The 21,893-nt window shown below is 40.0% G+C and overlaps 1 protein-coding gene across 1 annotated transcript in view; it reads right to left on the bottom strand.

Moving 5' to 3' along the window:
- Nucleotides 1-21,893, bottom strand: part of fras1 (Fraser extracellular matrix complex subunit 1) — a 302,138-nt gene that overhangs the window by 53,237 nt on the left and 227,008 nt on the right. The window contains exons 29-38 of the mRNA XM_085367553.1: nucleotides 20,697-20,856; nucleotides 20,315-20,493; nucleotides 14,302-14,418; nucleotides 12,379-12,493; nucleotides 8,855-8,992; nucleotides 7,659-7,691; nucleotides 4,168-4,299; nucleotides 3,925-4,053; nucleotides 3,237-3,484; nucleotides 1,414-1,565 (exon numbers count right to left, since the gene is read on the bottom strand). Of these exons, the coding sequence (XP_085223679.1) occupies nucleotides 1,414-1,565; nucleotides 3,237-3,484; nucleotides 3,925-4,053; nucleotides 4,168-4,299; nucleotides 7,659-7,691; nucleotides 8,855-8,992; nucleotides 12,379-12,493; nucleotides 14,302-14,418; nucleotides 20,315-20,493; nucleotides 20,697-20,856 (1,403 nt within the window). The remainder of the gene's footprint in view (nucleotides 1-1,413; nucleotides 1,566-3,236; nucleotides 3,485-3,924; nucleotides 4,054-4,167; nucleotides 4,300-7,658; nucleotides 7,692-8,854; nucleotides 8,993-12,378; nucleotides 12,494-14,301; nucleotides 14,419-20,314; nucleotides 20,494-20,696; nucleotides 20,857-21,893) is intronic.

Here is a 21,893-nt window from a genome sequence, read left to right on the forward strand (position 1 = left end):
TAGTGCCTCTCATAGGGGCCTTACTACCACTTGCAGGTACAATCAGAGCTAAGTTAATTGGCTTTGCTAATGCCAACAGGCTGATTCATTGAACGCAACGGGAGAAAGACTACTGAATAACTTCCAGTTAATACGTTTGTTTTCTTACCGGGTTTTGGTTAATGTCTGTGGAGCTCTCATTTCATGAGAAGAAACATTAGGATTAAAGGAAAGCAAAATGGATCTGCAAGCTGTTACAGCGTCTTCTGCAGCTTGAAGCTGACAGGGAAAGTGATTCCCGCTGACTCGAGATGCAATCAGAGAAATTGATCGTGAGTACGACTGCAGACTGAAGAACCCGAGACGGTGTTTTATTGCACAGAGTGGCCTCGACACCAGGCTATTCCTTTACAGCTGCCTCTTTATTAGAGGCTTAAAAACCTCCTCCTCTCACCTAAAAACCAAAAGGGTATAAGCTTTTTCTTTATTTCTTTAAATTTTTTCTACCCCCACTCCATCAATTTTCTACTGCTTATCCAGCTTAGCAGTCCAACGAGTGATGCAGATGCCTCACTGTCCAATGCCACCACCTCCAGCACTTCCAGGGCGACACCAAAATGTTCCCAACTGGCAGAAAGACTTTTTCTCCCCAGCATGTCCTGTGTCTGCCCCATGCTTGCCTTCTGGTTGAACCCATAACACCTCAACATCTAAGTAAGTCCGAACCCAAGTGGCTCAGAGCTGCACGGTGCTCTGAGCCACTGCTTGTTCGAGAATGTGAATCCTGCCTGCTATTGAAAACCAGTCTAAGCATCTATTCATTATTTTTATTGTTGTCATTTTTGCTTTCTTTTTTTAAAATATGTTTTTCTTTAATTTCATTTATGTTTATCATGTGTGCTTGTGTATACTAGATGAACAGATATTACCTCACTCCATGTTGTTTTCAATGTGCCACATTTAAAAAAAAAACTGACTCAACCCAATAAAAATAGATGAAACCAGAGCAGGCCTGCAGGTGAAGGTGATAAGACCTCAGCTTTTACATATAACTACTCCTAGTTACTCAAACGCTGTCGCCGTGAGGCAGCCGTTAATAAAAATATTAACATTTTTTGTAGACTCCCATCGAGCTTTGTGAATCTTTATCGCATTTTCACTGACTGCTTCTGGGGACAACCGAGGGTTTTTGAAAGTCATTTTTAGTTCAAGTGCAGATGTTATACTGATATTACAGTTTTGTAAGTCTCTGAAGAAACATTTAAACCTTCACAGAAAGCCGTAATTAAACACCCGTGTCTTTGAGGTGGGGTAAAGTGCTTCACAGGTCACATAAAAACACACCATTGCAACATTTACTAAATGCTGTCCTCGTTGTCTGGAGGATTTTAAACGTCTTAACTAGTCCCACCGAGTAGCTGTTGCTACCCATACCTGATCCTGTGCTTATTGATGTCCTCCATTGTGAAGGAGGAGTACTCCCTCAGCTCCTGGTGCTCCTGCTGGGACTGGCTCCTGGTCAGGATGCCGTACATTGGCACCGACACCAGCTGGAGTCGAATCTGGTCATCTGGAGATGAGTCATCCTGAGGGACCAAACAGACTTTAGTGATACTGTACTTAAAATGAAAACAGCAAGTCTCACCTACAACTCTTCATTCACAAAATTATTCTGTGCTGTAAAATTTCCCTCATGTCACACACATAGGATACAATATATAAAACATTGCCTATCTTCCTCCGGTCACCCCCGGCCCTTGGATGGTGTTGCGCATCCATCCTCTGCTTATCCAATTCAGGGTACCTGGGAGGTTGGAGCGTTCCCTTCACCAATCTTTTACAGGGCTATCACATAAAGATAGACAACTATTCACACATGCTGGTAATTTAGAATCACTACCTGCTGTGATCTAACCCCATGCATGTCATTGGACGAGGAAGTTGGAGTACCTGGAGAGAACCCATACAGACATGGGTTCTCTCTAATATATCCAGGTTTGGTTTTGGGATTGGTAATTTTTTGGTAGCCTGCTAAAGAAAACTAACCTTACCTATACTGTAGGCGTCAACAAGAACTTGGCTCTGTTTATTAAATAAGGGTCACCCAGTCACATCAAAGCTGACTTGTAGCTTTAAAGGAAGACGGAGTTTACAGCTTGTTTCAGTCAGTGGATCGACTAACAGTCAGGTACATCTCAGGCCCCTGAAGATTCATATCTATATCACACATTATAAAATCATCGGGTTGTCCATCAGCATGTAGCTTTATAAAGGCTTCATATTTTAATTTCACAACAATATCATCTCATTTATTTCCACAAAACTGGGATGTTATGAGATAAATGATATAAGGCCTTCATGTTGCCTGGCAACCACTTAGCAATGAACTAAAGTGACATTTGTATAGTACAGCAAAACCTCAGCCTTGCAAGAGAGACACACAAATTGGCTGATTGTTTTTAAACTAAGAAAAACACATAAGTGTATTCTTTATTTATATATACAACAACACTCACCTATATTTTTTATTTTTCTCTATGCAACCACATCAAACCATACTGTAGCACAGGCATGTACTAGCAAGATAAATGAAGATGATTTTAAACTGTGAACGATGCAAAGTTTCTCCAATGGAGTCCAAAATAAAAATATGGAGCTGAAAATAAGCTGAATATGTCTCTCCATCATTGAGTGCATATGCCTGTCTATTCTAGGGCTGATATAGGGATGGACAGCTGGACTTTGAAAGATAGCACCAGGCCACAGAAGCAGCAAACAGGCCCGGAAAGGCCCTAAAATCATCTATTCGAACCATAGCTCGTGCAATATGCATTTGCTGGCTCATGTCTCACAGAACTGCGAGCATAGTTTTGAGTGCGTGCAATCAGCTCCGACTGCCGAGCCCAAACCAGGACGCGACACAGCCTGGGGACAGCCCATTATCAGATCCTACTGTGGATTTTCATGCATGTTTGGTGTGTTCCCTGCTGCTTGGATTTTTTAAAATCCTTCTTTAGTCATGCTTCGTGTTTCGCTTCTTTTCCACTTTCCTGCATCACCATATGTATTCTTCTCCTTTTTCTTCTTCTTCTTCTGTACACCATGTCTTTCTTTTTAATATTATATCTTTCTGAACCTGCCTGCACAACCTCTCTTTTCCACACAAGACCCCATGACACTTGCGTAATACATAAACCAAAGCTCAGCGTAATTCAAACACTAAACACTCTCACTGGCACGCAGCTCTCCTAACTCACCGTGTAAGCCAGGTGTGAGCGTCTGATGACAGTGCTGCTTTTCTCGCCCACTTCCAGCGAGAGCGTGGCGATGGGGTCCTGCTGTGGCCCGCTGCCTCCAGCGCCTAGAACCACCACCTGCACTACTGTGGCAGCCATGGAGATACCGTCGCTAACTGAGAAGGTGATGGCATCATCTTGGGTGGAGAGCCCGGAGTGGTGGTAGAGCAGGACATTGCGGGTGACGTCGCTGAAAGTGAAGGTGTCACCTGAAAAGACGGAGGAAATGTGGATGTTACAACTGTAGTTTCATGTGTTGATTTTAGTCCGCCTGCTTTTCTGTTACCTTTCCACCAGAGACGCGGTTATACAAGCAGGGAAAAAGAAGACGTGAGGACAAAAAAAACTGACAATAACTAAATTTTTGAGGCCACAAAAATATTCTTTCTTCTTAAGCGGGCGGCCAAGCTTCTGTTTCACATTAACTTTAAAGCTGGTGTGCAGTTCAACTCAAGCTGAGACTAAAGTAAAAATGACACGAGCCCTACGAGCCAGCCTCATGTGACTATGCAGTGTTAAAATCTATTAGCTGAACATCAAATGATGTGATAATTTACAGATCCATAAAAAAGTTTAAAAACTAAAATCAGACAAATAAATGTCCATCCTGTTCCTCTGGTCCCAGCAGTGTCAGTGTGTTGTACTTTACCATTAGTCATGCGAATCTTTGTGTTGCCGTCAGTCTTTATCAGCTCTCCATGGACGGGAGCTTCTACCACCTCGAACTCCAGCTCATCTGGAGCCGTGTCAACGTCGCTCACGGCCAGCTGCTGACCGCCTGCATGCGCCACAGAAATGGAGAAGAGTTAGAAGCATGAACAGCCGGCCCTCAACAAGTTCTCTTCTTAAATAGTTTTTGTACGAGCCTGTTTTTGCGTTTATATAATCTTACCGATGGCAGCTTGTCCTCTGAGGCTGACCTCCAGCAGAGGGTCCAGAACCTGAAACACCGGCGGCTGCTGGTGGTTTGTCAGCAGCAGGACGGCAAAGTCCAGCTCAGGCGTGTTGTGCTCGCCATCTGACACTGAAGCACACGCATGCAAGAAGGAGGAGAAGAAGAATATCATTAAAGCAACCACACAGATCATACATGACACAGAGGAAACACACAGACACAAATTAGTCCAAAAACAAACGCACACCTCTAACACATCACCGCTAATGAGCTTCCCAGCTTCTTTTACTTCACAAAGAAATCTTTTTAAGGAAATTTAACAACCTAAAAGTCAAGATTATAAAAATAAAGCACATCATAGAGGCTGAAGTTATTAATTAATTTTAAAAAAACAGAATCAAGCCAAAAAAGGTGTTAGAGTGTAAACTCTACTTAATGGGGCCACTTGTCGCTTTGCATTAACACATGATTTAAAATTGAAACAGCAACAAGACAACTGTCAATTTTGTCACCTGGACATAAATGAGAGGGGGAAAAAACAGCTTTATATAAAAATATATTATGATTTTATTATTTTGCTGCTCTTTTGTTTTACCTTATAACAATCTTCAATAATCTGAATTAAAAAGACAAAATTCCCGAGAGTTTTCACCACTGTGTGACTCTGATGGTGTAGCTCTTAACACATTTAATTGGCAAGTAAAAGGTTGCTGGTTTGATTCCAGCTGGAGACACAAATACCCTTCGGGTTTGTGTCAGCAAGGGTAAAACTTGAGTGGCAACAGAGATATTTTCTCTCTTCCACACATTTCTGATCATTTTAAACTCAAATTTTCTTCCTTCAGACTGAAACGTTTAGGCTTTAGATGAGTGCTGTCGTGAAAGTAAGTGAAGGGCCGCAATTGAAACGACAGTCCCACAATAGTGCTGAATTATGCTGAAGCATACATTATTATCAAGATACAAGGGGACAATTTTCTCTACCCACAGTAAGAACCAATTCATTTAGAAGCACAGGTTTGTACAGGGCTACGGAGGCATTTCAATGAAGATACAAATAAAACTACAAAACCTTTAAAACAACATTTATTTGCTGTAACTTTTAACCACAGGTAGAAATTCTTAGAATGAAGTCGCGCTTTTGTCTTTGCTGCAGTAATGATGGATCGTGGTTGAACAGGGTGAGCACTAACCATCAGTGCTTACCCTGATACGAGGCACACTCTGTGCTATAAGGAGCTGTTTTTGTTGTCTGCGTTTAAAAGCTGAACCAACATTATCATTTTAAATCATTTATTATTATAGTTCATGGTTGCATCAATGAATGAAGAAAAAATAAATGAGCACAGACACAAAGTACACGGTTAAACTGATGAACATGAATGAAGTCATCAATCTGATTCAGATTAATCCAATAATGACTGTTTATGAAGTGTTTTATGTACAGTTATTAATTTTAATGATGAATAAACTTTGATCACTTAGAGTAATTGGAATAACTGAGAGGGTGATTTCTCTGAAACACCATAAAATCGTGACACTTGATGAAAACTTATTCACACAGCTCAGCTGACTGAGAGCTGCAATATTTATAGTTTATCATAGTAAGAGTTTGTTTGCACTTACAGTGTAAGTAGAGTGACCTTTGTTTGAACTGAGTTAAACTGCAATACAGACTTATTACAATCATTTGTCTGTCAGATTCAATACAATAAAACTGGTGTTATTGCTTTTTGGAGGGCTGTTTAGTTGCTTAGCTGTTAGCTGTGCTGTAATTCACTGTAAATTAGTCTAAACTCACAAGTGGACTTCAGTGTTGTGTGTCTGTTAAGCAATTTCCTGTTTTATTTTGGAAGTCTTAGTCTGATCACACTGTTGTCTTTACTTCCTTTATGACTCTTATTTATTTATTCTATAAATTTGCAGCATCTCTGTGCTCGCTGATGCATCATCTTTCCTTCTTGTTTAGCCAAGTCTTCCAGCACTCCTGTTTTTAGTTATATTCCTCTGAGGTCACACTTGAGCTTCTCGTGTACGACCTTTCCTGGATTTTTCCCAGGAATTTTCCTTTGTTTACTCCTTGCAGATCTGTTTGGCTCGCTACCGTTCACATGTATGACCGGTGCCTGTTTTTGCACTTGTTTTAGGTATTGCTGCTTTCTTTCTCAGCCTCCAGGTCTCCTGTCATTAAAGTTAAACACCAGAACAGAAACAGCGCAGTGAGTGAAAGTTCGACTTAATGTCTCAGATTGAGAGCTGATGAATAATTTGGAACGGATTAAAGCCAGAAAACTGCCACCGTGTTTTTGTATTAAAAAATATTTAAAGAGGAAAGCAGCAAATGCATGTAATTAACAAAAGCTGATTACTAATGAAAGGTGTGCTTGTAACTAATCAGTTAACTGGCTAGTCTGCTGATTACATAATGAAGAAGACAAGAGGTATGAACCTGATAAAAAAATTTAAATGCTCAAAATTAAATATAAAAACAATATCTGAGCGCGTACAGCAGCTGTTCAGGTAAATGTAATTTATCTTCTGCGCTGCAGATCAGCAACAGTGTCCTGATAACTGCAGCTGAGCTTTGGGTAAAGGTCATTTTTTCTCTTTTAGGGACCTATAGAAGTCACTTAAGACTGAACTGGAGCAGAGCCTGAAAGCACTGTGTGCTCCCGAGGACCGACACTAAAGTGAAAAACACTTTGGTGACACCTGTAAACACAGACTGCTGTTGGGGTGGAGTTAGAAAGTGATGGCACGCTTCCAAATGTTCAGTAAGCCTTGTTTTTATCTTAAGGTTCAAGGTCAAAGTTCGAAAACAGAGAATCATAAAGGATCTGACGACTTCAGTTGAAGTGGATCAGTGTACTAATGGCAAAGGAGCGAAAGAGGAGAAGAGGATGGAGAGAAGCACTGGGTGTGAAAAGAGGAGAGATTAGAGAGGTGATGAACTTAAAAGCTGAGAGAAAGATGAATAGAACAGGAAAAACATAAGAGGTGAGGAAAAATCCAAGGGGAGGAACATTTATGGGGAAGACAAAAACCAGGAGAGGGGAAACAGGAAACAGGAGTAGGAGAGGAGCAAAACAGAGGTGAAATTCAGAGAGAAGAATCTAAAATGTACGGTGGAAAAGAGGGAAAAGGAGAACTTTAGGACTGAAAAGGGAAAGCGATATAATTAAGAAAGGAACTGAAATAAAAGTGGAAATGAGAGAGAAACGAATAAAAGGAGACACAGGGGGAGAGAGAAGAAGGATAGGTGGAGAAAAGTTGAAGGAGGTGAAGAAGGGAAGATAAAAAAGAAGGAATTGATAGCAGAGGGGAGAAGACGGGAGGAGAAAATGGAGTGTGGAGGAGGAGGTGAGGATTGAGAGATTTACAATGAAAAAGATGAGAAAGGAGAGGACTGGGTGAGGAGGAGACAAACTGCCTCTCTTTTGTCTTCTTCCTCCTCTTACTTTTTAAATTCAGCGAGATGAAGTATTTACCTGTGAAATAAACGCTCAGCGACTCCGGCAGGCCTGTTGGGGTTAAAAACAGAAAGGAGTTACAGCCAGGAAGCGATAAAAGTAAAAAACAGAGGATTCATGCAGAGGTGACGGTGTTTCACTAAAGAGAAAAGCCCATACTGTATAAACTCAGAGGCAATGAGGATGATTTACTGATGCAAAGCTTCCACTGGAGCTCCATAAACCCAGATTAAGAAAATAAAAGTATGCTTTGATCTCGGATTATGGAAGATCTTTTTAAACGGAGGTCTGTGCTTCTGGAAACGTCTTAGCGTCCTCTGATAGTTTTCGAAATGCTAAAACTCTGCTCTTCCTTGTCCAACCCATCAACCTCTTCAATTACTAACCATGCAAGGCTAATTTTATTGTTAAAAGCTTTGCAAGAAAAAAGGTGATCATGAGTGGCAATAAAAGACAGAAACACTAAAGACTCAAACTTTAATAATGATTAACATGTAATACTGTAATATAAACGTTCAGTTAGGACCATTTGTTTTGGGACAAGCAATCAATATGTGATTGAAGTTTGAGGAGTTTAACAATTTTTACACACAGTCTCCCATTTTCAGAAGCTCAGATGTAATTAGACAAACTATTAAAGCCATGTAAGGCTTTAAAAGCTGTTAGGATATCTGTTTTTACATCTAACAGTTAGCTAGTGTAGACGAGGTCCACTCTGAGTGGGGTAAAGTCACAATTTGGTGTAAAAAGGTGTAATATAATTAGAGATTAAAATCTCAAATTAATGACCAGAAAGTGGACTGTCATGAGGGGTTTTAAAGGCATGATTTTAGCCCAGAGTGACCCTTTTATCAGAAGCATCCAGGTGAAAAGGACAGAGTTGTTTTTTAAAACAAGTCAAAAACACTCAGACTTGACACTGACTGTTTACTGATAGCACCTGTGTGACCCTCAGGCTCTGCAGTCGGCCTGATACGACGTGTGGATGCTGCTAATGGCAAATGATTATTGAACCGTGGTGCAAATGGTGTCTGTCAGTGGATAAGACTATTCAAACCCTTTGTTTTAGTTTGGGGACCACTGGTTTAAACAAAAACAAGGACAACAATCAAAGAGGTAAAACAGTGTAATTCAGTGACAGGTCTCTGAACTAAGTACATCTGGCTGATCTGGTGCATAAAGGAGCTGGAGGTGAAGTGTGAGTAACATCTTACCGGTGAAGGAGTACTGGTAGAGCTCCTGGAGGTGTGATGGAGCCTGCGGTGGTCTGTAGATGATCTTGCCGTTATTCACATCAGCCTGAGTGAAATGTTGCACGTGTGTGTATGGCCTGTCCCGATGCTCGATGGTCCCTGGAAACAAAAAATCAGCACATGATGAGATTTTGTTTGAGCGTGTAGCAAGTGAAACAGAACAGAGAGCTGACCGGGTCACTAAAGATGCTGAGAATAAGGCTGGAAGTAAGATGTTAAAGGCCAAGCAGAAAAACAAAACGTTAATATCGGAAATAAAGAAATGCAGGATGTGAGGTCACAGGGGCTGAGCAAAGATGCTGTGACGTCCCTCTCGCCAGTTCATCTCTGCCAGCGCCTCTCAGAGGACACTGAGATGTTCCCAAGCCTGTGTTCCCGCCCCGGGGTCTCCTCCCAGCCGGACATGCCCCAAATACCTCAGATACGAGGTACCCAGGAGGTTTTTGCACATTGGAGTCTGAGGCAACATTTAAACAAGACTTTGTTAGAAGGCTGTTAGCTACCTTGTAGTAAAGGAAAGCTGCATGCCATGCTTTAATTAAAACAATAAGGATGCTAATTTCTCCCAAACAGCTCTTCCCTCTGAAAATGTTTGGTGAAATCCTTTAACTTCCAACTTTATTCTTACAGAAAACCGGAAACTTCAAACTTATTTTGACCAATATATTGTCATTTAACTAAAAAGAACTAAAACTTTCAGGGTTTTAAAAAAAAAACTAAAAATCCTGAAAAACATTCCCACAAAAACAGAAGTTTTCCTCCTCCTTCTGTTTGGCGCCGTTCAAAAAGTCTACACACAAATTTATCAGTCCATTAGCTGATGAATATGACCCATTGTAAATCGCTTTTCTCTTTCATTAGACAGAGAGCTGAAAATGATGCAGCACTCTGACAGATGGTCCAGCGATGAAATGAATGTCTGAACGGCACATTAAATTCTGCAAAAATGAAAGCAATGCTCATCCTTATACACGGAAAGACGATAATGAAATTATTTTGGAGGGCGGCGACGCTACTGAAGCAGACTTGGAAGCAGAAGGTTGGTAGTTTCTGCGACTCCAAGCTGGGAAAAGCCAAACTCTTGAGCCAGTCATTACAGCTAAGTGCTCTGCAGAACATGATCCCCCTTCCTAAACTTTGTAGTCTCACTTTATTTTATTATACACTAATAAAATGTAACAAGGTGCACTTTATATGCTCTTTATTAGAATGGCCTCATAAGGCTCTTTACACATAAATTATGATCTAATACACTGCTGTTCATTCTAAAGTATACAACACTTGTGCTGTAACACACTAAATTATATCTGGATTAGCCTTTAAAATAGTGAGTTAAACACTGAGGTTGGTGGGTAACACATTCAATAAGCCTTTACACAGTTGGTTCACTTGGTGAAACTGAAATGAGGCCACTTAAACCACATCAGGTCATATGACCACAGATCCAGGTGTGATATAAATGATATGGCTGCAGTGCGAGTATGTGTTGATGTACTGGTCCATGTACACTGCAACGCTCGCCTACTGTTGCGAGCTGGGAACAAAACCAAGACTGCTGGTAGAGATCAGAGCTGCTGCTCCACATCGAAAACAGCCAGCTGAGGTGGTTCAGGTGGTCCAGCCTCTTGGATGAGGTGCTTCAGGCAACGGAGAGATTGCATCTCTCAGCTGGCTGGATATCCCCCCGAGCAGCTAGAGGAGGTGCCTGGTGAGAGGGAGGTGCGGGCATCTCTGCTTTGACTGCTATCCCTGCAAACTGATCCGGATAATTGGCAGAAAATGGGATTGGAAGGATGCCACTATCCAAAGCTAAAACCACTCTAGGGAAAATGACTTTCTTGGAGACTAATTTGGACACATTACAAGAGAAGCGTGTCGTAACATGATGTGCATGTACTTTGTTCCTATTTTCCCCCGTTCCTCGTTATTAAACACAACATGAAATAAAGGTCAACATTTTAAAGGAATATTTTGGGTGACAAGTCTTAAAAAAACATGATCAGTTGTATATTTTAACCTACTTCTTTGATCAAACGACAAATTAACCGTGTGATAAACAAACAAGGATGTGATGTCCTGATAGTCTCCCCAGAGTAACTTCCACTGAGCACTACGAGGTCTCAACCTGCAGGAAAGTAACGTTTTCTTCTATCAAGGTACAAATAACTCTGTAACAACCTCATGCATTATGCACCAATAATAAAATGTGACAACATTTCAACTCCTCAGCAAATATTTGATGCCTCTGCAAACAAGAAATTAACAAGAAGTAATGGCTTACTCAGAAAGAACAAGACAAGATTGTCTGCAGTGCTCTGTTATCCTCTAATACCAAAAGATGTGACTGTACTTAGCCCTCATTTTAGATAATGTAAGACTTCCAGACAAGTATAAAACTCCTGGTCTCTGTACCTATTTGCAGATCTCAGGTAAAAACTCTGAGCCTTGGTGCTTCCTCTCATGATTTGCTGTAGTTTTCTGTCCATTCTCACAGCTGCTTTACATTTTTGGTTTATTCTCATCAATACTAAATTTCATTTTTTGTGGTTTTGGTCATCACATTTCTGTTTTGCAGGCTCGTGTTTTGATTCATTGTTATTCTAGTATTCTGAGCTTTAGTGGGCCTGGATTATGAAGTTCTGCTTCATGTGTTGGGGTAGTTGTGAATTCTTCAATTTCTGCATTCTCCCCCTCAGTTAGTTCGTTTATATTTCCGTGTCTTTTTTGTTTCAGTTGGGGTCGTAGCTCTCTTCCTGTTTTATTCGGACAGCTAGTTTCCTCTTGTGTTAATTTGGGTTTTCATTTGTGTCCTGATTGTTTGTGCCTGTGTCTCATTCCCCAGCTGTGGTTATCACTAATCAGCCTTCTGTGTGCATACACAGTCCAGGCTTCCCAGTATGCTTTGCTAAGGAACCTTTTACTCTGTGTCTCTCTGTGCATTTCACGTGTGTTTGGTTATGTTTTTGCAGCCTCTGTAAATTGGCTCATTTTCTGTGACACATAATTTGGTCTAATCATGTCTAATTTTGATATGACAGCACTACCATGTGGATTATGTGTCTGACCAAAATTTGGCTGTAAGGTGTCTATCTCCAGTCGAATATGGCACAGAGCAGTTCATCTCTATTTGCATTTTTCCACAGATGTTCTGGATGCAAAGAGTTTTCCAGTTTTATAACAACCCCCCCAAAAAAACAGGAAGAAACCTTTGCCTCATTGCACCGCTCCATCCCACCAAATTGTGGATTAACAGCACCCGACTTGTGACTATTTAAGTGATAATTAATGAGAAACAGTATAACTTCTTGACACTTTAACTTCTCCCTCTCCAGCTCTGAGCTGAAAATCAAACATGAACTCAGAAACTTACCCACTGTATCTAGTTATAAGGCTCCTACCCCCTGACAGGAGTTAGATTTTAATCCTGTTAATCTTTTCCACATTATGAGGGAAAAGCTGCACGAGTGTGTGCGTGTGTGGCTGACCTTGTCCCGATGGTAGAGGTTTGGTGATACTGTAGACGAGCTTCTCGCTGGGAGTCTCAGAGTCGACGAAGGACAGCGCTGAAGGCGTTATCTCTGTCACCTGAGCCTCCAGAGCCTACACACACACACACACACACACACACACACACACACACACACACACACACACATTAAGGTGAGAAACGAGGTAAGCTTCTATATCCTCTATTTCTAGGCAGAAATCACCAGAAAACAACCACAAACATAAGGAGTCTCTTTAGGATCGAAAGCATTTCACCAGGAAAAAAACTAAAAAAGTTGTAAGATGCAAGAAAAAAACTTTTGGCTGCTCCCTTTTCACAGTGAAACTCAAAAATGTGTCAAAACAAACCCACTAATACAGGATAATGTCACCAAAGCCACTTCACAATTAAAAAAAACCCCCAAATTATTCAGAGGAATACTTAAAAAACAAATTGTAATTGTAACTAATTGTTGTGTGACTCACAGGACAACCTGGATGTGTGTAGTCGTTTTGGTGACACTGCACTCTGTTAGTGGGAATTCTTGGACTAATTTGTAAGTTTCTTCTTATAAATTTGTGTTTTTCTCTCCTCATAAATAAAATCAATCTTAAATATTGATGTTACGTTTTTTTGGATTTGCACTTTACAGATATTCCCCACATGCTCGTCTCTATCGTCTCACACCCTGATGGAGGACGACTCCATCGTGGACTTACACCAACTCGCCACAATGAAAGCGAGTTGGTGATTTGATGTTGTGGCTGAAATAATGTGGTTGAAAAGAGCGCTGTTGGTGTTTAGAAATGATTTGTATGATTTATTGGTTCCAGAAGTTGAAATATGTGAATTCATTCCATTTATCATAAATCATTTTTTTTCTCATTTTCTCAACCTCACTGTGATCTTTTCTCTTGTAAATTTATGAGCTCCTTTCTTTAAAATTTCTGAAGTTTTCTCTTACAAATGTACAAGAAAAAACCTCACATATTTATGAGTTTTATTCTCTTAAATTTCCTGTCATTTTTCCCCTCACAAATTTATTACTTTAATCTCAAAATCTGAAGGTTTTTTCCCTCCAAAAACTACAAGCACTCCCCAGACCACTTACATTTTCTTATTACCTTCAAAAGCTCTAATATGCCGTCCGAGTCGCTAATTCTTGCAGCCACTCTAATGTCTCCTTTTTTAATCAACGCTGTGTCGAGTACGAGACTTTATAAATGAACTTTACACAGTCGAGTTTTAAACATGGATTTTGCTGAATTATCTCCCCAGTCAACCTTTCTGTAGCTGAACCTACATCCAATGAACAATATACAGCAGATTGCACATTTATTTATGTATAAATGGTCAAGGTCACTCAGCTCAGTGGAATGAGAAACAGATTTCAGGGTGAAAGGTCACCAGTCTCTCTGGTCGCTAAGCATCTTCTCATAAGTTTCTTAATCTTCTCAAAAGCAACATTTTTGGGGGGTTTGTTTAACAGGAAAACATACAGAAAGGATGTCAGGGCGATGTCTGAGGACGTGCTGCTGACAGAAACTTCAGACTAGAAACCAAAAAAGATCAGCTGATGGTTATTCACAGTCAAAACTATTGCTGAGTTTTCACAAATAATCATGTAGTTTAGTGCAAAATAAGGAAAAAATGTATTTTACTGTTGCAGCAGTCAAAACAGTGAACAATAAAATAAAATGGCTTAAGAGGTGAAAATCTAAATGTGACATTTTCATGTAAAAAGCAGAATATAATACAATAAATGGGTCTACAGAGTAAATTAAAAAAAGAATGTGCATTATAGTAGCTGTATAATTGACAATAACAACATCATCTGTTGTTGAAGCCATTGTTTTCTAAGACTTTCATACAGCATGTCATGGCTTCCACCATGGTGTCTTTTTGCGTGTTTTCCTCTCACCGTGATCTGTAGGTCGCAGTCGGGGGCCAGCTGTGGGAATCCTGGGATCTGAGGCATGACTCCTATGGTGAAGGTCTGAGCATCGCTCTGAACGACTGGTTCTGCCTCTGTGGAAACCTGCACAGACAAACAGGTACACAGCCTCCTATATGAGCCGCATCTTCAACAAACTCCATCCACCTCAGCATCCTTAGTCTGCCTCTGCTCACTGTAAGGCTTGAAAAGCCTTAAGTCTCAATCTGCAGCATACCAGCTGAAACAATGTCTTGTTTTTCCACTGCAAAGGCATATTATAATTAATTTCTGAGTGACACAGCTGATGACATACTGAGAACCACCAGAAGTAAGACACAACCGCTTTGATGAAAACAAGCTGCAGTCTAATAACTGAACAGGAACATAAAGTGAGCCTGGCATCAGGCTGCACTGCAGGAACGAGCCACAGAGACTCAGTGTGCTTCTTTTCATAAATCACTGCCTACACCGTGAGAATATTAAAAAAGAGACGTCGATCTGAGTAAAATTCAGCTCGAGTTTTCGTTTTTCTTTCAGCATTGGAGCAGTTATTACTCTGAAGCCACACCACTGCTGTTTGCTCTTAAACGATGTTCTGAAATCCACACTAAACGTGTTTCAAGACTTTTAAAAAAAGGACGCAGATGGAGCCTCTGAGGGTTTTTGTTAAGGAGCAGCAGTGGACAGCTGTTCTGTTTCTCAACGTATGCTTCAGGCTGATGTGTCTGTGAAGTAAAAACTTAAAGTAATCACTTACAAATTAAAAATAATTTGTCATCTCTCATACTGAAAAACTGTGGAAATGTCACCTCACGTGCAGTTACTGTTTGTGTTGCAAGGAAAATATTCAGTGGGTAAAATAATAACTTGGAATAACACCCGTATATCACAGACTTTATAAAACAGTCAAAGAAGCCTGTAACCAAATCTGAGGGAAAATCCTGAAATGCTGAAGATGGAGGTCGTTCCACGTCTGAGAGCCAATCAGCAGCTGAACCAAGAAACGTAGGAGCCAATCATGTTGTTGCATTGATGAATACAAACTTTAGAACTTCAGGCTAAAGATCTGGTTTAGGATGTGTGATGTCAGAGATATTTACTCTGTGGTGTAGTAAGTGTACTTGTAATTACATTTGCACTTATTTGACTTTTGTATAATTTTTTTTCGGCTAAGCAAAATGAAAAGTGGTTCAGCATTACTGTCTGTGTTTCAGTGATTTTGTTTCTGCGTTTGCATTTTAGTTCTAAAGAGATATTTGATGTTTGTTTAATATGTTATATGTTAACATTTTAATCTATGCTTTGGTGATTTTGCATCCTTGGGTTTTATTTAGTGTCATATATGTTCAGTGTTGGGGAGTAACGGAATTTACGCATCAGCGTTACGTGTGTAAAATACAAAAAATGAGTAACTGTATTCCGTTACAGTTACCGTTAAACAGAATACAGTTACTTTGTTGAAATAAATGGATTACACGGCAGGCTTGTCCTGTTTCATACGTTAAGCTATCCCCTCTCTATTTTTGGTAATTCCATGGATTGCCGGTCCGGAAACCCAATGGACCTTTGTAAGATCTATTTATAAATATATCTATATCTCAATATATATATGCCATGAACATGCCAGGTACTGCATGTACTGGACTTCCTCTCATGTCCACTTAAGGCTGGCTCCCATATTAAATGTTCAAACTGACAGTGGAATGAAACAGTTGTAGGCGCTGCTCACCTGGTTGAGAACAGATAACCCACATGCTCAAAGCCTGCAAAGGCCTGATGCTCAAGTCTTCCCTGGAGCATTTTCTGTGCGTCACTCCCCCTGACTCTCTCTCTCTAATATCCTTTCAAAACTAAAGGTCATCCATATGAAAACTGGAGTTAGAGGCTTGGCCACTTTGATTGATGCTCGAGTCGCTGTTGGTATACTTTTTGAATTATTTGAATTATATTACAGCTCACTGTGTTGAAATCTGTCCCTTACTTTGGTATTTAATTACAGTACTTTATGTATAAGTATCTGTGTCTTTGTTAGTCAGTTCAGTCTATAACCTTTGACCTTTCTGCGTGTTTGTGAAGCAGCTGATCGTTTCAATTAGAATTTAAGATTACCCTAATTGAATTGCTAAATAGAGAAAGATGATAGTGGATCAGTCTAATCGTCTCTGTGTTCTTCACTGGAACAAAACCAGATTTGAAATTTAGCTCTCTTCCTGTCTGCTGACGCAACACTTTTGAAAACTTTTAAGCGAATGCACTGTTGTCTTACTCGAGCCCTCTAACGTATGTAGCCATAAATTGTTTAGTCCCCTGATAGACATGCAGAGGCAGAAGCCTTGGCTGTTCATTCTAAAAGCCAATTTCTGTCCCCACTTACTTATTCCGCTGCAGCTTGTTCCTGACACATCAGTGGCATTTGCAGGAAGGAAAGTTCAAGAACCTGTAGTCAGCTTTGTCAGTCAGAAGTAATGTAGGAGCAGCATGAAGCCTGGAGTCAGCGGCACCAATCACAAGTAATGTGTTGTCATGAGAGGCAGTGTTGAGTCAGCTGGATTTATTGAAGCTGGTGCTGCTGCAGAAAATTATTGATCATGTTGATTTGCTTCAACATAAAAAGACATACCCTATTTTATAATCTTCATAAGGTTTAAAATCCAATCCATGAGACTTCCAAAGAAAGGTTCAGCAGCTTTATCGCTGCCAGAATACTGCAGGACTGCTACACGTTAAATTTAAGACCTTTTAATACCACTTTAAATAAAATTTAGGACCTCCATGCAACGGGAATAAACATCAAAAATTAATATGGACTTTTTGTAGGAAGAAAAAACCCCATTCGTGTCAGTTAAAAGAGAACGGTAAGGTAAGCAGGGTGTTTTCCAGGATTTTGGGGTCATGAAAGAAAAGAAAAGAAAACAAGGCACAAGAGCACACAGGAAGACAAAATATTTGAAATAAAGTGACAATTGGCATTGATAAAATCAGGAATGTCTTGCAGGCTCATTTGTAGCTTCAGATGAAATTGGCAGATTTACTGTTACAGTTTCTCTTTATTTGTTTCATTTTATTGTAACTTTAGGCTGAGAGTTAAAATTGATTTTCTACAACCTGGTTCTCATCAATCAACATCTGTTGTAGTTCTAATAATTACCATTTTCTTAAAACATGTACTTTCCTTGCGTTTCATTCACATATTGTCTTAAATCTTTTAGTTTTATACAAAAGAAAAAGATGATGTAAAAGAAAAATGAATTTCCCCTCTCTGCTCAGCATACAATAATGACAAGCGCTTTAACCTTTGTCCTTTAGATTGAGTATTTCGGGTGATGGATGTGGATGAGTCTCTCTGCATGAGTCATTTCACAATTTCTCCACATCCTCACATTAAAACTAATGCACCCCGTGTGACTGTTTGTCAAAATCAAAGGATTTGTCCTTATTGAACATGACTTTTAACTTTCCCTGAGAATGATTAAATGGTGACTCAGTGGCTCCGCATTGAATTTAAACATACAATTGAGCAATCATTCAAGTGTGAAGTTACTGTCTTCAGTCCCAAGACTCGTTCCTTATGTTTGTCCTTAAATTTGAGCTGAATTTGGAAAAATGCGTTGAAATTTGCATGACTTCAAATGGCCTCTGATTATAACTGATTTATAATCCTGTACTGTGCATGAGACAGGGCTACTGGGACCTCACCTGGAGCCAGATCCGGGGTATGGCTTCAGGATGAGGGTTTAGTGGCAGGGCTTTAGCCCACGGGGCCCAGATGGGCTTCTGTCAGTCCAGCACCCACAGGACAGGGCGTAGACATTTAGTGCAGGCAGTTCGGTGGTTTCTGAAACTGTGTGTATCTGTGTATGTATTTAGTTCATGCAACAACTATTGACTGTACTGCTGCACACTTTTCTTTTTTTCTTTTAATCTCAACAGTCATATTTTCCTGCTTAAAGAAAGATAAATAACTTGTCAATAAATCTTTTAAATTGTTTTTGGAGCTGTCTACTTACTGTGATTGTAACATAGCTGTCTGTTATCTTCCCATTAACAAACCTGATAAACCGCTTAAGATACTCCTCAGCTTCCAAACAACAACATAAAAGTCAAGCATGAGAGGAAAAAGTTGCAGGGGCACAGATTCCGATCCGTCTGGTTTGAACGTGGTTTATGATTTATGTGCAGAATGCAGCTGAGCACCCTCCGTTCTGCTGCAGAGCCCAGAGTTGCAGAACCAAAGTGAATTTCAAATCAACCCATTCCAAGAAGGCATCGCATGCTTTTGATAAAAATCCAGAGGAGGACAATAATACCACCCTGACAAGCCGTCAAGTTTAATCGCTACCTTTAACAAACCGCACCGATGATGGGTTTCGCTTCTCTATGTCATGTCTTCACCACTTCCCGGAGAAATGATGAGACACTTTCGAATTTAATTTGAATTGAGCACTGTGTAAATTGAAATGCATCTACTCTGATGGATGAAGCCAAAAGGTGAGGGGTTGGACGGAGTGTGAGGGATGATTAGATGTAGCTACAAGCTTTTGGCTGCCTCTTTTGTTTTTCTAATGGAGGTGATGTGAAGCCGAGGCTGGCGTGAAAACACTCTAACCGTGGTGTGATGAATGCGCCATCAGTTTTAGTGCAATTGTCTTGAATTTGAAAACAATTTCAGTGTAATTTGGTGTCATTAACGCTAATTGAGATAGGCCACTATGGGTGGATTTTAAGTGCCTATGCTTCACACGGAAAGTTTGAAAAGAGGGGGAAGAAATCTGCAGTGAAAAAACTGGAACAAGGAAAGAGGGAAACAAACCAGGAGGCATAAATCCAGCCAAAATGCCGGCTGCATTAACAGACACTAAACCAGTAGTGAAGTGTTTGGTGCATAAAACAAATGCTGAATGATAAGCAGGCTGTACTTTCTCAAATAAAAAGCAAAGAACATTTTTATAGCATCCTATAAACCACACAGTCTCAAACGGTTACAAGAATAAAGAAGAGAAGAGCAGAGGCGGTAAGTGGTGAAAGACGAGCTGGAGGGAGAGATGTCGGAAAGGTTGGAGACTTTTGGTTTCCAAAGGAGAGAAGAGATAAACACAGAGAAACACAACAGAGAACAAGGCCACAAAAGCAAAAATATTACAAGGAAAATGTGGCAAAATGTGTGCCTGTCATCATCTCCATTTCTTGTTTCTTATCCCCCTGAAGTTTCATCTCACGGCGCAGTTCGTATTCATGTTCTTTTATCGGGTTTTGGAAAATATTGATACCTTGCTGTGGTATTAGCACAAAGTCAGTGGCAAAAATATCTCAACCCCCGCAGTTCAGTTCAAAAATAATCCCTATTTGACTTAAACTGGGTTCGGTGCAGCAACTCAGCTGCTTTATACAGTCCTTTAAGCCAGCTTTCTTCTGATTGGCTACCCTTCACAAACAGAAGGTTTGAATGACAGATGGGTGTGTCTTATGCCTGAGATGACCACATTATTATCCACATAATGGCTTACATAATATGACCTTACCATCTAAAATCTTTTGTCATGTTCAACATAAATATCCAGAAAAAAATGAAAGTCATATTTTATGTGTTATAAACGTGTAAATATGTTTTGTTGTTACATTGTATTAATCATGTTTAATGCATCTGCATTTTGTTTACTTTAAGTTTTGACACTTGATGGTTTTGCTTTGCAACGACTTCATAATAAAAGAAGAAATCTGTGATGGTTCGAGTTGGTTTTCTGTTCACTTTCAGTTTTGACGGTGCAGCTTTCTTTGTTTCAGTTTTGTATACAAAACAATAAGACACTGTGGATAGAGCTTTAATAGAGCTGTAGGCTCTCCCTGCAGGAGTTAGAGGTTTTTTCCTTTAATCTGTCACCTGTATAAATGTGTAAAATGCTTTAAACTCAAACATAATCTTTTCATTTCAGCTGCCAGGAGCCAAAACAAAGGCATGTGTGAAACTGGTCCTCTGTGGACAGGGTGCATCAGCACTGACCTGGAACAGGAAGGAGTCACCGCTGCTGCCGGTGCCAAAGTGGCGGTACCAGACCGCACCGTCGTTCACGTCTTGCTGCGTGAAGGAAGTCGTTGCTGTAAAGCTGCGGTCGTCTGTTAGCGAGGGAAGCCAACCCTCTGGGGGGCCGTCAGCCGGCATGGACACCAGCAACACCTCACCTGGACGGAGAAGGTGAGTAAGATGTTATATTTACCTTAAAAGCAAAATTAGAGTTAAAATTTATGTTTAATAAAGTTTAGAAATTACATTTGAAATTAATTATGTACTAACTGTTGGAAAATCTACAATATTACAATCATACAGCAGATAAAACAGCTTGTTTGGAAATATTAAAGGAAAGTGTCACTGAGTGTTAAGGTACCATATTTGGGTTGCCCCTCTGAGGGGAGGATGCTGTAGACAATGTTATCAGTGCTGACTCCTTTGAAGTCTGTCTGCAGGTACTTTTTATCGAGTCGCACCATGCCTCCCTCTTTCACCCAGGTCACTGGGATGGACAGCATGTGAGGAGAGTCTCCAGGCTGAAAAGTAACAAACACACACACATCAAATTAATCAAAATGAATTTCAAATAGTTTAACATTATCTCTGTGGGAAACATTAAAGCCCAGAGAAGTAATTTCCATGTACTCTAATTTATATTTGTTGCTTTACTTCAGTTCTGGGACGTCCTCACACGTCCTCTGAAACCGAATGCGGTGGTAAATACAATAAATTGAGTCGGAGCTTCTGTTCAGGCGTTGCCGTCATCCCACATGTTGTTTCTGTCACTTCTGGATTTCTTTATTCGAGTGGTGTTTATTTATCTTAATTTAATGATGATAATGATTTCATGTTAATGACGATTATATTTATTCACTAAATTCCACATTTATACCACCTTTATTCTCTCTATGGCTTGGACACGAGCCATCTAATATTTGCTTATAGCTCGATGAATTGAATTAAACAACAAAATCTATTGGAGCTCTCAATAGAAACTATTCCAACTTATTTCTGAGCGATTTCTTTCACCATGTTCATATTCATTTTTTCACAGGCAAAGTCACATGTCTACAACAAGCTCATTTTTTACCCTTTATGTTTCTCTGTGTTCTCCATAATAGATGTTCAAGCTGACTGAAATCATTAAATTAGTATCTGTATCTGCACTTCTACATTTGGTACGTTCTGTTGAGACCTTGATGTCCTTCAAAGTAAAAGTTTATTTACAGTTTAGGAAGTATCCACCAACTAACTGTTACACCTGTCACCAACCCAGGTGTTTTCATTTGTTGCTGTCAGCATCGTCCAGTAAAGAGTTTTAATGCAAAGGTAGAAATGAATGTTTGGGAAAGTGGTCAGTCAATAATCTCCTCGTCTCACACGTCTAACACCAAGTTGTATTTTGTTCAAATGGATTACCAGTGAGGTTAATTTACAATTTTAAGGTGACGACTGAACTGGGCTCCCAGTTTGGAGTTGCCATGGTAACCAAAAGCATGCATAAATGGGAAGCATAAAACGGGGACGGCAACAATAAAACATCGCATCAAAAGGAGGATCTTTTTTGGAGGTG

This window comes from Diplotaxodon limnothrissa, linkage group LG12 (genome assembly GCF_057381915.1).
Source record: "Diplotaxodon limnothrissa isolate DT_005_m linkage group LG12, D_limnothrissa_male_GT1.1, whole genome shotgun sequence".
Lineage (NCBI taxonomy): Eukaryota > Metazoa > Chordata > Actinopteri > Cichliformes > Cichlidae > Diplotaxodon > Diplotaxodon limnothrissa.